Source organism: Periplaneta americana, chromosome 6 (genome assembly GCF_040183065.1).
Source record: "Periplaneta americana isolate PAMFEO1 chromosome 6, P.americana_PAMFEO1_priV1, whole genome shotgun sequence".
NCBI classification, from domain to species: domain Eukaryota; kingdom Metazoa; phylum Arthropoda; class Insecta; order Blattodea; family Blattidae; genus Periplaneta; species Periplaneta americana.
Window position 1 is genome coordinate 181,306,629 of NC_091122.1, and position 18,080 is coordinate 181,324,708.

The following is an 18,080-nucleotide window of genomic DNA, read 5'->3' on the forward strand; positions in this document are numbered from 1 at the left end:
TTTGTTCCAGTTAAATTATAGTGCAGTGCATTGTCACTAAATTCTTTGTTCCAGTTAAATTACAGTTCAATGCATTTTGTCTAAATTCTTTGTTCCAGTTAAATTATAGTGCAGTGCATTGTCACTAAATTCTTTGTTCCAGTTAAATTACAGTTCAATACATTTTCTCTAAATTCTTTGTTCCAGTTAAATTACAGTTCAATGCATTTTGTCTAAATTCTTTGTTCCAGTTAAATTATAGTGCAGTGCATTGTCACTAAATTCTTTGTTCCAGTTAAATTACAGTTCAATGCATTTTGTCTAAATTCTTTGTTCCAGTTAAATTATAGTGCAGTGCATTGTCACTAAATTCTTTGTTCCTGTTAAATTACAGTTCAATACATTTTCTCTAAATTCTTTGTTCCAGTTAAATTATAGTGCAGTGCATTGTCACTAAATTCTTTGTTCCTGTTAAATTACAGTTCAATACATTTTCTCTAAATTCTTTGTTCCAGTTAAATTATAGTTCAATGCATTGTCACTAAATTCTTTGTTCCAGTTAAATTATAGATTGCACTAAATTCTTTGTTCCAGTTAAATTACAGTTCAATGCATTTTGTCTAAATTCTTTGTTCCAGTTAAATTATAGTGCAGTGCATTGTCACTAAACTCTTTGTTCCAGTTAAATTACAGTTCAATGCATTTTGTCTAAATTCTTTGTTCCAGTTAAATTATAGTTCAATGCATTGTCACTAAATTCTTTGTTCCTGTTAAAATACAGTTCAATGCATTTTCTCTAAATTCTTTGTTCCAGTTAAATTATAGTGCAGTGCATTGTCACTAAATTCTTTGTTCCAGTTAAAATACAGTTCAATGCATTTTCTCTAAATTCTTTGTTCCAGTTAAATTATAGTGCAGTGCATTGTCACTAAATTCTTTGTTCCTGTTAAATTACAGTTCAATGCATTTTCTCTAAATTCTTTGTTCCAGTTAAATTATAGTGCAGTGTATTGTCACTAAATTCTTTGTTCCTGTTAAAATACAGTTCAATGCATTTTCTCTAAATTCTTTGTTCCAGTTAAATTATAGTGCAGTGCATTGTCACTAAATTCTTTGTTCCAGTTAAAATACAGTTCAATGCATTTTCTCTAAATTCTTTGTCGCAGTTAAATTATAGTTCAATGCATTGTCACTAAATTCTTTGTTCCTGTTAAAATACAGTTCAATGCATTTTCTCTAAATTCTTTGTTCCAGTTAAATTATAGTGTAGTGCATTGTCACTGAATTATTTGTTTCTGTTAAAATATAGTTCAATGCATTTTCTCTAAATTCTTTGTACTAGTTAAATCACAATGTAGTGCCGCTAGTAAAAACGCATGGGTTATCTACGAAGAGTTTCGATGAATCTGATAGGACAAAACGACCAATGTTAGCTGTTTGTAATTACTTTCTAATTTTCTGCTGTGATTCGATATCCCACTTTTCGTTGTTACAATAGCTTCACAAAAACCAAAAACTACTTTTGTTACTATGTAAATGACATTGAGACGATAAAACCTTCTTTGCGAAAAATAAGCGGGTTTGGCCCCACTGTGGCGGTTATATGTTGACTTAATCCTGCTTCATCATGATCACGATCGCACGCTTATTACCTTCTGATAATTTTGGTATTGGTCTTGGTTTTGTGAGGATCATAAGTGAGGAAAATTTCTTACACACGTGCTTACTGCCAAATATAGAAAGAATTTGCGCCGCAAATATTCGTACCCTCGATATATTACCAGGCAAAGCGAACTTCCAACTTGACTCTATTCAAGCAATTCAAAGAACCTGGAGAGAACTTTTCCTCGGCTTAACCAAAGAACATGACAATGGTAACGACCATTGTCAAAATGAAAATCTATGGACGATATATCTTCACAAATGTTTACACAGAATCCATAACGATTCTACGCCATTAGCATCCGTACTTTTTGTACTTTATTCTGTAAACTTAAATGCATTGCAGCGAGTAAGAATCTCTAGAGTACATTAAACATATATTTATTACTGTGACTAGGAAATTAAGAGAGGAATTAAGAAATACAGAATTCGAATATTGGAAAGTAATGCCTGGACGAGGCAGAGGTGTAGAATTGTACAGCCAAGTACCTAAAGCCAACGCCTGGATTTTTAATAGGTCTGGACTATCTACATCTGAATGGATAACCTGCCTCAAAATGAATGCCAATTTAGCAGCAGTTAGAGGAGTACCTGGTCGCTCTTTGGACGGATCCCGGTGCAGACATGGCTGCCCAGAGACTGAAACCCTTGCCCACGTCCAAGGTCAGTGTAACAGAGGTTTACTCCTCCGAAATGCCAGACATCATGTTCGATCCTTAATTGCAACTGCTTTGAAAAAAATCTTAGACAGTAGAAGAGGAAGTCTTTTGCCTTGCTACTAATGGCTCCTCTAGACGTATTGACATCATAGCGTATTCCCAGACTACCAAGAAAGGATATATAATTGATCCTACCATAAGGAATGAAACGGGGAGTAGCCAGCCGGAGGATGTCAATCAAGAAAAGATCAACATTTATCTGGCAACAGTTGATTACTTCAAAGCAAAATACCAGCTTGAAAACATTGAGGTGATTGGTCTTCTTATTGGAGCTCGTGGTGGGATTCCCAAGTTCTTTGAAAGCTTCAGGAAGACTTTTGAACTATCACAGACACTTACTACTGACATCATAACTTTAGTTTTGAAACGCTCTTGCCAAATTCTGAGTCATCATATTCACTCTGTTTAATTTCTGTTTCTTCACTTTATAATTCATATATGTTTATTTTAATTTTCTGTCAACAAATTTTATGTAAACATTTAATATTGTCAAATTCATGTAGGAGAGTATACTGAGTCCTTCTGGTCTACCTCCAATGGGAGGCAGTTAAAAAAAATGTCAATAAAACAACAAAATTTCAATACACCATTATGTACATCAATTAATAATTTCAGGCGTTTCATACTGCTTCTCTTCGTAACTAAATGCTTTCCATACATCAGACAATGAACATTTTCGCCTGTTTCACTCATAAGAAGTCAGGAGTCCAGTTAGTCTAAAACTTACTGAACGACTTCTTCCTCAATGTCTTATGTACAGCCCTCGAGTTCATCAGTGGCTTGTACTTGCTCTGAACAGCGTATACGGGCGATGAGGCACGCTTGCGCTCTCGTTGACATCACTGTCTTACCACATGAATGACTGCTTACTCAGTAGAACAATTTGATGTGTGTTACATGAGCTAAATACGTGGTACATTCATTAAGTTCTGAGACTGAGGGCATAGTGGCGGTGTGGTGCACTAGAAAGGATAGTGGCGCCGTGATATGGTACCTTGTCAGTTAGTCTCTCGTCCCAGCATCATACAGTTACGTGTATATAGTGTAAGCAGAACTACGGTCTTTGTTGTGACGGTGATTTGAATGCGCGCGTCGGAACTCGAGTATGTTGCACTTTGAGCAACGGGCAAACGTCACGTTCTGTCAGAAATTAGGCGAAACTGCTATAACCGATCATAACTGGAGACGAAACATGGTGTTTCCTTTACGATCCGCAACTGAAGCGACAATCCGCCACCTGGAAAACGCCATTATTTCCACGACAGAAAAATCCGCAACAAGACAGGTCAAAAGGCAAGGTGATGCTTTAACAGTTTTTTTTTCAAATGGAATTGTTCACATAGAATTCATCCCACAAGGTGCAACTGTAGACAAGATCCTCTACAAAGAGATTCTTGGCCGTTTAAGCAATTCAGTTCGTCGTAAGCGTCCTGAGCTTTGGCATAGGAAGAATTGGCTGTTGCTACACGACAACGCCCCTGCACATCGCTCCATCCTTGTCCAAGAGGAACTTGCAAGGCAACAGGTCGCTGTTTTGCCACACCCTCCGTACTCACCTGATCTCGCACCATGCGATTTTTTTTCTCTTTCCCCTCATGAAATCAATCCTACGAGGGCGTAATTTTTATGCGGCCGAAAAGGTCATGACTGCCACAAGAGAAGCCGTACGGCATCTTCCTGCCAACATCTTTCAGCGGTGCTTCCAACAGCTACACCAACGTTGGCAGACGTGCATAGCGGCCAACGGCGACTATATTGAAGGAGGATGTCGATCTGTCTAAGTGTACGCCGTATCACGCGGCATCTTCTGAGACATCCAGATTCTTGTGGGTACCTACCCTTCAGGCGTCAGTGTCAGAACTTAATGACTGTACCACGTAGTGCTGAACAGTGTTAAAGAAATACTGCAACGCTATTTCAGAAGTGGTCGGAGATGTGTGAGAACACCAGCGGGCAGAAGTTGTGTGCCAGGAGTTCGTAGGGCGTCTTAGAGTTGAGGACGAGAGGCACGTGTCGGCTCAGGCTGTTCCACAGGTGCACGCCGTAGCTGTGTTTCATCCCGTCTAGAGTCCGGATGTAGTCCGTGCTGACGAACATCCGTCTCCATTTCAGGTATTGAAGCGGAACGAAATGCTGTTCGGACAAGACCTCCAATCCCTGGCATCTCTCAGCACTCATTTCCGGAATCTGTAAAACAGTACGGGATACTGGATATTAGAACTAATAAAAGGCACAGGTGAAAACAAAAATATTCGTTTCATCTATCGTAGTTGGCACAGGATACCCAAACAATATTCTATATATATAATTTGAACTGGTAATGGAAATTACGGGAAAACGGCTGAACGGATTTTAATGAGTGACCCCTCATTTTCATGCCTGGCATCCAAAGTTTTTCGGAAAAGTAGTAGTTTTCAGTGAAATGTCAATTTTCCTACATAATTTTCCTATTTTCCAAAATCCATCTGTTGTAAGTTTTGAGAACTAATTGTATTGACTCACGGCCAACTTGATTGAATTTCAGAACAAAACACACACTACAATAAACAATTGGCTATTATACGAAGGCCATGACCTGCAGGATTGCCGACATATTTAGAGCTCAATTCAATTTGTTATTAAAAACTTATTATGCAGAGTATAATTTTCTGAGTACAGCTGTGTATTGGATATTCAAATTTACGAAACTTGAGGTGGTTTGATGACATTATTACTATTAGGAATTAAATATTATTATAGTTAATATCACGACGCATCTTTTTTCATTAATTGTACATAATATTGATGCTATATTGATGACATGAAAGTGAAACGTTTTGTGGTTATGTAAGTAAATGTAGAGAATATCTTAATTTAGATCTTCATTTCTATAATTTACTGAGTAGCTGCTATATATAACTGAAAAACGTAAGTAAGATAATAATATTGTTATTAAAATCAAATATTTTTATACTTATTAACCCAGTGGGGTTGGGTCTTTTTCATGTACTTAATGGCGGTGTAGTGTAGATATTGATATGTGTCATTGTCTTCAGTATTGGCTCGAGATAGCGCAAAAAAATTACAGTTCCTAAGGAAAGATCAAAAGGTATTACTTACTGATAAAATAAGAGGCCTGGAAAATTTTGTAGTCTCCAGATCATTTCAGCAAGATCTCTTAGTAGGATAAAATGATTTTACGCTCTACATTTCAAGTTCTACATGCAGCAGCTATACGAAAATGCTATTGTTCGAAAGCTTAGCAAACCTGACATTTTTTTAACTTTTGCCTACAATCCACAATGACCTGAAATAGCTACTGCTATCGTCCTGACATTGATACTTGCGTTTTCGCGTTGAAACTCAAAAACTGAAGTTGGATAGGTTCAAGAAAAAGTATTTGGCCTAAAAAAAATCAATTCAGAGGGAGTATGTTTTATTATTATGGAAGCAAATAACTATCAAAAAGACGAGTATTCTTCATTGAAAATAAATCTGAAAATTTTTTATTTGAACGTCTAACGAACTTAGTTTGCAGCAGTATTTGCTGCACAAGCCACTAGTATTTTTGAAAACTAATATATTAGTCTCAAACAATTAGTCTGAACGAAAACTAACCAGAAAACGATCAATCATAAGCAAAGGCAAAAGTTTTTGTTGAATAATAATAAATGTGAAAGTTATTTATTGTTCTAAAACGATATAAATAATGGTTAAATGGCGATCTTACTCGTGTTAATTATGTAAGCATGTGCGGCTTACAGTTGTTTCGGTGCTACTTCACACCATCATCAGAGCCTTCTGTGTCTCGGCGTCATCTTAACTTCGCTGCCTGTTGTGTGGTTGCGTTCATGTGATGAACAGTTGTGTCAAATAGTCTGTGTGTTGGGTATTTGATTAGGGTGTGTTCTAGTGTGTCTGTATATTTCATATTGTTCTAGTTTTATATTAAAAATTCGCACTAATTTCCGGATAAGGTTAATGGGTAATGACTGGAATGAAAGTTAACAAATACGGCGTAATGATTGAGTTTACAGCCTAAATAAGCTAACTGTGATGTTAACGCCTCTTCCAGTCAGTTCTCTTATTGCAATATCTACATATAACAACATTACTAGCACTTTAATAAAATCTATGTTCTTGATATTGTTCAACAAAGAATGAATTGTTTAAAGAAATGAGAATATTGGCGAACAGTTATGAATAAATAAATAAACGAATGAATTAAATAAAATAAATAAAAATGAATAAATAAACAAGCGAACGAGTGAATGAATGAACAATTAAATAAGTAAATAAATTAGTAAATACATAAATAAGTAAATAAATAAACGAGTGAACGAGTAAATAATTGAGTAAGTAAACAAATAAGTAAGTAAATAAATAAGTAAATAAATAAACAAGTGAACGAGTAAATTAATGACTAATTAAGTAAGTAAACAAATAAGTAAATAAATAAATAAATAAACAAGTGAACGTGTAAATGAATGCATGAATAATTAAGTAAGTAAACAAATTAGTAAATAAATATATAAGTAAATAAACATGTGAACGAGTAAATGAATGAATGAATAATTAAGTATGTAAACAAATAAATACATAAATAAGTAAATAAATAAACAAGTGAACGAGTAATTGAATGAATGAATAATTAAGTAAACAAATAAGTAAATAAATAAATAATTGAACGAGTAAATAAGTGAATAATTAAGTAAGCAAATACGTAAATACATAAATAAATAATAAAGAAGTGGACGAGTACATGATTGAAGGAATGAATGAATAATTAAGTAAGTAAAGAAATAAGTAAATCTATACTAATAATAAATCTGTAGCCGAAATTTTTCTGGTAATTTTCGATTTTCCAAAAATAATTGGTCCTAACATATATAATTAATCACTCTGAAACCGAAAATCGCTTTTTTGAAATTTTTGTTTGTATGTCTGTCTGTCTGTCTGTCTGTCTGTCTGTCTGTCTGTCTCGTCGACCTGGTTGGCAAGTTGGTATAGCGCTGGCCTTCTATGCCCAAGGTTGCGGGTTCGATCCCGGGCCAGGTCGATGGCATTTAAGTGTGCTTAAATGCGACAGGCTCATGTCAGTAGATTTACTGGCATGTAAAAGAACTCCTGCGGGACAAAATTCCGACACATCCGACGACGCTGATATAACCTCTGCAGTTGCGAGCGTCGTTAAATAAAACATAACATCTGTCTGTCTCTCTGTCTATATGTATGTTTGTTACATTTTCACGCGATAATGGCTGAACGGATTTCGATGAAAATTGGAATATAAATTAAGTTCGTTGTAACTTAGATTTTAGGCTGTATGGCATTCAAAATACATTATTTAAAAGGGGGGTTATAAGGAGGCCTGAATTAAATAAATCGAAATATCTCGCTTATTATTGATTTTTGTGACAAATGTTACATAACAAAAGTTTCTTTAAAAATAATTTCCGATAAGTTTTATTTCTTGAAACATTTTGATAGGACTGATATTTAATGAGATAAATTAGTTTTAAAATTAAAATAACTGCCATCTAAGGCCGTGTAATGAATTAAAAAACAAATGACTTCGTCTATAAGGGGCCTTGGACAGCAACAATCGAAAGCTGTGAAAGATAGCCTACAGATAATGTTTCTGTGTTTGTATGAAGTAATATCGGAAGCTAAAATTAACCGATTTGTATAATTAATTATTAATTCACCATTGGAAAGTGTAGTTTCTCTAGATGGACATAATGCTATAATGTTATTACAGTAACTTCTGAGTGAATCGAGGACAGGTAAGATTAAAATATCTTCTTATGCACAGAAAACTTGATAGGCTATTCTGTACATTCGTTTCCTGTATTTCCTAAAATAATTTTTATGACCAAATGAGTGGTCTCTGGATCAAAATGATCGCATTTTAATTATGCAAATACAATTTAAATTAAGTAACATAATAAACGATTTATCCTTATATCAAACACGAATGTTCCCTGGATCAAATGTCCTATTTTAATTATATAATTACTTTATATTTATTTCTAACGGATGCAGCTGAGCGCACGGGTACGGCTAGTACATAAATAAGTAAATAAATAAACAAGTGAACGAGTAAATGAATGAATAATTAAGTAAAGAATTAAGTATATAAGTAAATAAATAAACAAGGGAACGAGTGAATGAATGAATGAATGAATGAATGAATAATTAAGTAAGTAAAGAAATAAGTAAATAAATAAATAAATAAATAAATAATTGAAGAGTAAATATGTGAATAATTAAGTAAGCAAATAAGTAAATACATAAATAAATAAATAAATAAATAATAACGAATTGAACGAGTAAATGAATGAAGGAATGAATGAATAATTAAGTAAACAAATAAGTAAATAAATAAATAAAACCTGAGCAAGTAAATAAGTAGACGAATAAGCGAATCATAAAAATAAGATCATATGTAGTTATAAGCTATTGGTATTAAATATTACATTAATTTGCTAACTTAAAACTTTTATTATTTATATATAGTCACTTGGATTGACTCACCTTAGTTGTGTCGCAGACCTCTTTGAGAACCCTGCTCACCAAATTCGGCCCGTTGTGAGTCCACCTGTCCCCTCTGAAATTGGTCAGTATCTCATTGACGCATTTTTCTGTAATTGCCTGTCCTATCCCTTCGATACCAAAACGCAGAACGCAACTGGCGAGGAAGTCATTACTTTCCTTTACCACAAAGTCAGTCTGCAGATCCTGGAGAGACCTATCGGAAAAATGGCCCTGATGAAATGACGTTCGAATTGCTATTTATTTTAATATTATTTTCTAAAGACAAATATCATGTCATTATAATACCAGGTGAATAAGAAAGTATGAAACACGTTTCCTATTTTTAATTTTTCGAAGGAAGCATAGGTTTATATCCACAAAAGTTATAGGCCTAGGGTTTATGAATGGAATATTTTGAACATGTTTTCAAATAATTTGTTTTACATTTATAAAGAGTGTGCCAAGGAGTCTGTTTTTTTTTAAAGTGGCAACATGTAGGCCTATAATTTTTCCATTTGTAGATTCTCATAAAATTAGGAAGCATCTCACTCAATCAGAAAGAGATACAGCAAATATAAATGTAATAGAAAAAGAGCAGTGGAAGCGACATTATAGATCATTGTGGTGCAACGAAAAATCAGGACTGGAAATAGAAGAAAATACACCCAGCTATGATACTTCGGTCGATCCAATTACATTAGAAGAACTAAAATCAGCACTAGCCAATATGAAAAATAGAAAGGCTTGTGGACCCGATGGCATAAATACTGAATTATTGAAATATGGAGGTTTGATCCTACATTTGAGACTACTACATTTACTAAATGAATGCTGGAGAAGTTACACAATTCCCAAGACTTGGAAAGTAGCAGAAGTAATTTCACTTTTTAAAAAATGAGAAAGAAATAATTGTAAAAACTACAGAGGAATAAGCCTTTTAAATACTACTTATAAAATATATACTAAAATAATTAATAATCGCCTAAAAATGATATCTGAAGTGAATCTAGAAGAAGAGCAGATGGGTTTTAGAAAAGGGCGCTCATGCAGTGACAATATTTTTAGTATAAAAAGAATTTTAGAGAAACGACGAGAAGTCAATCTAGAAACGCACATAGCTTTCGTTGACTTCGATAAAGCTTTTGATTGTGTAGAACGACCCAAATTATGGAAAATAATGTATAATAAAGGTTAGCCTCCACATTTGATAGAAATAATAAAATGCCTCTACACAGGAACATCGAAAACAGAAGAAATAAGAATAAATCAAGGACTGAGACAAGGTTGTAGCCTATCACCTAGTCTCTTCAACATATATCTAGATGACTTAATTAAAGGATGGAAAATGGAGGTGAATCCAGGTATAAGGATTAGTAAAGATACATTTTTAAATATTCTAATGTTTGCCGATGATGTAACATTAATACAAGACAGTGAAGAAAAATTGCAATATGCCATTCATAAACTACACCTACTAGGAAAAGAAGACCATAATTTGAGCATATCACCTCATAAAACTAAAGTAATGGCCCACAGTGGTAAATTTCCAATTCGTACAAAAATAATAGTTGATAATAAGCCCATAGAACAAGTATCTCATTTTGATTATTTAGGTTGTAATATAACTTACGATGTAGATAGAGATATTGACAACAAAATTAGCAAATTCCAGTGGATATGCGGAACAATAAATACTTACTTACTTACAAATGGCTTTTAAGGAACCCGAAGGTTCATTGCCGCCCTCACATAAGCCCGCCAGCGGTCCCTATCCTGTGCAAGATTAATCCAGTCTCTATCATCATACCCCACCTCCCTCAAATCCATTTTAATATTATCCTCCCATCTACGCCTCGGCCTCCCTAAAGGTCTTTTTCCCTCCGGTCTCCCGGAACAATAAATAGAACACTGAAAAATAAAACTAGAAAAGAAACAAAACTAAAGTTCTATAAAACTATGGCAATACCGGTGTTGACATATGGAAGCGAATCATGGATAATTAAAGAACGAGAAAAAAGTAAATTACAGGCTGCAGAGATGAGGCTTCTTCGCAGAGTAAAGGGATGTACAAGAAGGGATCTGATAAGAAATGAGGATATCCGTAAAGAATTAAATATATACAAGATAAACGATAAAGTTGAAGATTATAAAAAAAAGTGGAAAGAACATCTGTCTCGAATGGATAATGAAAGAATTCCAGCACTGATACAACAATACCAACCTAAAGGCAAAAGAGATGTCGGACGTTCTAGGAAGAGTGGAACTGAATAAAATGTGAAGACGGAACAGGCACTAAGCCTGAACCATGAAGTGAAGATGATGATGAAGATAGATTCTCAAAGTCCCAGAACGTACAAAATCATGCAATTTATCACTTATACCAGCCCTGGGCATAAAGGGGAAGTAAAAGGGAGCAACGAACCCCCGCCCATGTCCTTAACAAAGGCACCGTAAGACACTGTGCATCAATGTTGGATTTTAGACGACCAAGGAGAGGCGAACGTTCGTGGTCAGTGTCTTCGGAAAGATGAAACGGACTTCTACAGCAAGGGAATTTTCAAACTTACAGAACGGCGGGGAAAATGTGTGCAAAGAAATGGAGACTATGTTCAAAAGTGACAGGAAAGTCTGTAGATTAAGATGATGTACCTGGTTTGTCTAAAAAGTAAAAATTAAGATTTATAACCCTTCCAGAGATTAAGATACAGACTTCATCGATTGAAAACAATACTTTCCAGCTCTTGTCTTTCCCTTTCCAACAAAAGGCTAATCTATGTAATGCTTCTCAAACCTATTTGGCTCTATGGATGTTCGTTATGGGGATCGGCTTCTATAAGTCAAATCAAGCGTATTCAAACATTCCAAAATCGGGCACTAAGAATAATCACTGTAGCACCATGGTACATAAGAAATGAAACACTTTATTCAGATCTAGACCTAGCCAAAATAGAGACTGTAATTCATTTTTCCTACACATGGTTATATGCAACATTGTCAACACATTCTAATAGCTTAATCAACCAGATTACTCGGAACTTGCCCCCTGCACGGACTGATCGTCGCCTCAAGAGGAAAAGACACACTGATTTGTTGATGCTTTGAGGAACGTTAATGGACGTCACCATCTCCACACATCTCATATTGTTGAAATGTTAATTATTAAGCACAATTGATAGTACCAATGTACAAAAATTGTCAATTAAAAAAAAAAAGATTTATAACAATGGGTTGCTCGTGGCTTCCAGGATGACCCTTGTACATTTGTTTAATTTGTTTTTGTGCGAGATCGTGCGTATTTGCTTGTTTTCCGCATAGAACCAATACGCGGTAAGTGTGAAATACCACATTCAGTATTCCCAACGTAACACACATAACAATTTCCCTCTTCTTACCGCTTAAGCGCGACATTCATTTTACTGCTTTAGGCTTTTAACATATTATTTTTAGAGACGTTTAACATAGTAATAATTATAAATTGGAAACTTACCACTGCAATTTCACCTAAATTGCAAGGTTAATTATTGTTTTTAAATATTTGCAAAAATTAAGTAAAGTCTACTACTCCACGAAACTTATTGCATTCGTGATACAAGTAACATTAAGGAAGCCGTGAAAAAATCAACAAGATTCCAGATGCTGATGTTATTACTGCAATATGTTATATAAATAATATTGTTAAAATATTAAAATGAAAATTAAATCATTACATAACCTTACCGTTTGTTTTAAGTTCGCATTTATAGACTGGGGGGAAAAAAAGACAGACGTATATCACGGCCTGCTGGAGTATAGCAAACACAGAAAACATTTTATAGCAACAATGTTGAAGAAAGATATTTTGGTTTTCCGAAGTTGGCGTCATTAAACAGAAACCATCATGGAGATTTCATTGCAACTAATTAGAAATTCGTCTTTCAGGTATGTAATAAACGATCTTCGCACAAAATAATGTACGATACACGAGCGGTATGTTTGTTTTCATGTTCTCGGAAGTTAAAAAAAGCTCAACTACGTTTCGCTTTTTCAATCTTTTCCTCGAACATGAAAACGTCAACATACCGCTCTTTTACGTATATTATTATTACATCGGTTCTAAGAAAAAATCAGTCTCTAAGAGGAGTCGTTTCTTCATAGAGGTTCGACTGTAGTAGTTCTGGACATGCGAGAACGTACAGGGAGATCATTTTATTTTTACTAACATTTCTGGTATTAACCTGCCTATACCTTTGAATCAACGGTTGCTAACCCCTTCCATGACTGGAGTTCGATGGCGTAATATACAAACAAATCACTTTACTAGGTATAGGAGGGAAGAAAAGTAATTCATCCATTTGTGTAAACTAGGAAATATCACGCTTTTGAGTTTGATAATTTTCATTAGGTTTTTGTTTAATCAGAATACAGCACAGTATTAACAATGAGTGTTTTTACTCACGAACTGAGCTGTCCATACGGACGTATTCATTATGGAGTGTATATTAGAGTGTCTATAGCACATTAGCGTACACTATAGAGAATGAAGTTAAATTGAAAAATAATCATAATATGGATATTTAAACACATTTTTCAAAATGGTGGCGGTTCATTTCGATTTAAATATGTAATTCCAATTACCAGTTTCGTCCTTCGTACTAGTAGGCCTAACTCATGTTGAAATAATTCTGTACCTACTCTATAAAAGAGTACCTTACGTACTGTAAATTCAATCTTCACTTGTGCCCGATCCGAAAAGATAAAATTACTCAGACATTCTATCTACTGTCCGTCCAAGTGATTATGTCGCAGGATCGTAGAAAGGAGGGAAATCACGTGACAGTTAATTACTTAACGATGCCCTTTTATTTAAGTTATTTTAAACAGTTGTATGGGTATAATATTACGTATATGTCCAATTCCTGACAGAAATTAATGTTCTCAGAAAAGAGCTAAGACAGCCCAGCCACTAGCCTTTACAGAGAGGCGAATAGAAGCAGGTGGAGAAAACCGGAATGCGACGTAGGCAAATGGACGACAGTACCTTTGAGAAAATGATGCAATATTGAAAGCTCTTTCGTCATTGGAAAACGCGAACATATTTTTGGAACGTACTGTGACAGTAAGGCTACTATGACTGTATATGCGGTCTTGGATCTGTGTGGAAGACGGTTGAACTTCATTAGTAGAAGGGGTGGGAGTGAAGTACATTCAAAAACTCAGGTACAATAAAAATTGAAGTAAAAATAAAATGGTGTCCCTGTAGTACTCACTTGAGAACCAGCACGTCCAGGTCCAGGTACGTGCCGCCGTACTTCCAAAGACTGACGAATCTCAGCACGTCGCTGGCGTGTTCCACGGGCCAGTTGGACGCGCCGAGGTGCTCCCTGAAGTCCCAGTCCCTGAGCGGCGTGTCTCGCAAGAAGCTCGGGATGTCAAGCTGCCATATTCTGACGTTGGGGTACGTGAACAGCTCGGTGACGTAGGTGCTGGACTCTCCTAGCTGTCCGTTGATGGGGCAGGTGTACAGCAGGTACACTGTGGCGTCCGGATTCATCATCGCCGCCGACTCCACCGTGCAGGCCTGCCTCTGGTTGAGGTGCAGCCCGGGAACGCCATCCGACGCGTTGGCACCCGCTGCGCACAGAGTCTCTATCAGGATTACATTTCTGCCGCCCCGAACTGGCTCCTCCACTAAGGAGGAATGTGCCGTGTGGACGCTACCCTTGAGTGCGTGAACGTCGGCTGTGTAATGCTTCAGATATTCTGCACGCAGCCACAGCTGGAGCCAGAAGATTGCCACTATGGTACAGCAGCAGATCAGCGGCGACAGGAGTGCTTTGTACTTGCACCGCATTACAAATCTGCCTGCAACAGTGAGACAAACAAATATGCCCTGGTTGGAAAACACACTACTTTCAAGGTTCTGTGCTGTCATACTTTGCTACGTACAAGGATATTTTTCAATGCTCAAAACAAGTTGCTGGGCAAAATTTTAGTGTACAGACCCAAAAACAAAATTTGGGCCACCTAATTTTACTAAGTTCCTGATACAACGCATTGCGCATGTGCAATAAACAAGAGCGCCTCCAAAAACAAAATTTGGGCCACCTGATTTTACTAAGTTCCTGATACAACGCATTGCTTATGTGCAATAAATAAGAGTGCCTCCAAAAACAAAATTTGGGCCACCTAATTTTACTAAGTTTCAGATACAACGCATTGCGCATGTGCAATAAACAAGAGCGCCTCCAAAAACAAAATTTGGGCCACCTGATTTTACTAAGTTCCTGATACAACGCATTGCTTATGTGCAATAAATAAGAGTGCCTCCAAAAACAAAATTTGGGCCACCTAATTTTACTAAGTTTCAGATACAACGCATTGCGCATGTGCAATAAACAAGAGCGCCTCCAAAAACAAAATTTGGGCCACCTAATTTTATTAAGTTCCTGATACAACGCATTGCGGATGTGCAGTAAACAAGAGTGCCTCCAAAAACAAAATTTGGGCCACCTAATTTTACTAAGTTCCTGATACAACGCATTGGGCATGTGCAATAAACAAGAGCGCCTCCAAAAACAAAATTTGGGCCACCTAATTTTACTAAGTTCCTGATACAACGCATTGCGGATGTGCAATAAACAAGAGCGCCTCCAAAAACAAAATTTGGGCCACCTAATTTTACTAAGTTCCTGATACAACGCATTGCGCATGTGCAGTAAACAACAGCGCCTATATGTATGCTACTTGTGGAAAGTCTTGCGAAGCTTGCTGCCTACATAGAGGAGGACTGCTACCAAAACTCGGCCCATTTTTTTTAATTCCATATGTGTACAAGAGAGCAGTGCTGTGTGAAATGGACCTTGGCAATGAAATTTCCAACCCTGCATTTGCCTAACTATAACAGTGTAAAATCACGGAAAAAACACAATAAAGTTGGTCAGTCCGAGGATTTGAGCCGCGGACCTCCAGAATGCGAGCCCCGTGCTTAATTCATGACTGAACCACCTCGGAAGGTTCTCAGCTACTAACTCTGCAGCTATCTTCAGTGTTAGATGCTAAATCCGTGGTTGGGGGGAAATCACAATAAAAACTAATTTGAGAAATGGATCAAAGTCGTAAAAGCTTACCTTGTGGCAACGTCGCACTAAATATCCTTGGGAATTAAGTTCAGACACGCCCCTTTGACATATTATCATTCTGAAATCGCACTTCCTTCGTATATATTGTAATATGTTAGTAGGGCAAACACTATCAGTTTTTCTCCGCCGTGACACCCCATTCATTTTCACATGTCTCATCTTAAAATTCAACTAAAAATTTACACAACACATGAACGGAGGTTGGGCTTGGTTATTTAGAATAGAAGGGAGCATTAAAAATAGAATTATCGAAGATTTCGAATTACATAAGTTTCAGTAGTTTTCCTGCTTTCTACGCTAGAGGCATTTTGATTGAAATATCCCAACGTTTTTCGAGAGAAACGGCCCAAACTAATGTACTAAATATATGGAGTCCCTTTGGAAATTGTACCGGCAACATTTTATATAAACATTAATGTAACATAGCAAGAGTCCCGGGCCGTAGCGTCGTGGTCTAAGGCATCCTGCATAAGACTCGCGTTAAGGAATGCGCGCTAATTCGAGTCCTCATGTGGGAAGAAATTTTTTCATGAAATTTCGGCCAGTGTATGGGACCGGTGCCCACTCAGCATCGCGGTTCACTTGGGAAGCTACGATAGATAGCGAAATCCGGTTGCGAAAGTCAGCTATAACGGCTGGGGGGATCATCGTGCTAAACACACGATACCGCCATTCTGGTTGGATGATCGTCCACCTCTGCTTCGGTATGTGGACGTAAGGCCAGCAGCCGGCTGATTGGTCTGGGCCCTTCATGGGTTGTAGTGCCACGGATTATTATTAATACAGCAAGAACAAAACTGTTTATTCAAGATTTTGTACGCTGGCGTTAAACTTAAAGAGAAAACATACTTTTACACTGATGTACCGAAGTACATATGATATTTCCCTATAGGGATTCTGCATTACCATACTTTTGTTTGCTTTTAGTATTTAATTTTAATTACTTAATTAAATTGCTTTTATGTTAGTTGTCTATACAGTTCCAAATTGAAGATTGATATTATATTGCACAAGTGTTCAGCATTTCGTAATTATATTAATTACCCTTCTCCAGAAGACAACACATGTAACAAGTTGTTATATTTCATATGATCGTCCTGCTGAACACTCAGCGTAAGTAAAGTCTTAGTGCTATACTTAAAATTTGGCACTTCATACATGACAGTAGCACTCTGCAGGAAGAGCAGGTTTTAAATAAATGTTCATATTTTGTGTAGCATATTACTCTTTCACAGTCTGTCATGCACGTTTGAAGAATAGCAAATATGTAACGAATAATGATATACGGTTGTTACATTACCTGGAGAAGAAGATACCTTCCTGCGATAGTGTAAGTCCTGGGAATAAATACATTTTGCCTGCACCGTCGAAGTTTGACACGTTTCCTCCAGAACAGAGCACCTGCAAGAATTTACAGCGGCTGCTTGGAGATAGCTAATCACTATGATTAGTGAGTCAGTAATTCTGTAGTCTAAGTAAAGCCTAACTTATCACAAGGGATGTCCTTGGTTCAAGTAACAGGACTTCTTGCCCCTAGTTATCTCGTGCCATCGCGAAGTGTGTTGTGGGCGGTTCTTACATCGGGCTGAATGACGTAAACGTCCAAACCGTTCGAAACGGAGCAGTATAAGAAGTCGACCGCATGGGTGATTAATAAAATTCGACGATCACATGTCAGGACTTTATTACTTCGGAATATGTATGATAAGACTTTCTTGTGTTAAATTCTAACGTATCTTGTTTACATGTTTCGACCTATTTATGGGTCATCTTCAGAACTGGTCGTTGTTGGTCTTGGCACCTCTTGTTCTGTTTCCTGCGAGAGTGCGTTCGTGTGGTATGGTGTAGAGTCAAAGAGTGTGTGTGTTCTGAAATTGAGTTGTGTGTTTAGAATTTCATTACGGTGTGTTTTCGTGTGTCTGTATATTTTATATTGTTCTAGTGTGTTGAGTTTCTGGCTTTTTTTATTGGATGTGTAGTATTTCCATGTCTGTGTTGATGTATCTGTGGGTGTGGTTAGCATTTGTGATGTGTTCTGCATATGTGGAGGTGTTTTGTAATTTTGTTATGGCTGTGATGTGTTCTT

General features: G+C 36.5%; 1 protein-coding gene across 1 annotated transcript; it reads right to left on the reverse strand.

Moving 5' to 3' along the window:
* Positions 1-2,785: 2,785 nt before the first annotated feature.
* On the reverse strand, positions 2,786-17,469 carry LOC138702094 (lactosylceramide 4-alpha-galactosyltransferase-like). Its single transcript, XM_069829655.1, has 4 exons — positions 17,295-17,469; positions 14,123-14,717; positions 8,877-9,090; positions 2,786-4,547 (listed from the first exon to the last, which is right to left on the reverse strand). The coding sequence occupies exons 2-4, from the start codon at positions 14,704-14,706 to the stop codon at positions 4,278-4,280; spliced, it is 1,068 nt and encodes a 355-aa protein (XP_069685756.1). The 5' UTR covers positions 14,707-14,717; positions 17,295-17,469; the 3' UTR covers positions 2,786-4,277.
* Positions 17,470-18,080: the final 611 nt, after the last annotated feature.

What these genes read in the sequence shown, in the direction of transcription:
- LOC138702094 (XM_069829655.1), bottom strand. Translation starts at nt 14,706, where the DNA reads ATGCGGTGCAAGTACAAAGCACTCCTGTCGCCGCTGATCTGCTGCTGT. An exon ending in CTGGACGTGCTGGTTCTCAA is followed by an intron (nt 9,091 to 14,122) that starts GTGAGTACTACA and finishes TTTTTCCGATAG; the next exon opens with GTCTCTCCAGGATCTGCAGA. An exon ending in AGGTCTGCGACACAACTAAG is followed by an intron (nt 4,548 to 8,876) that starts GTGAGTCAATCC and finishes ACTGTTTTACAG; the next exon opens with ATTCCGGAAATGAGTGCTGA.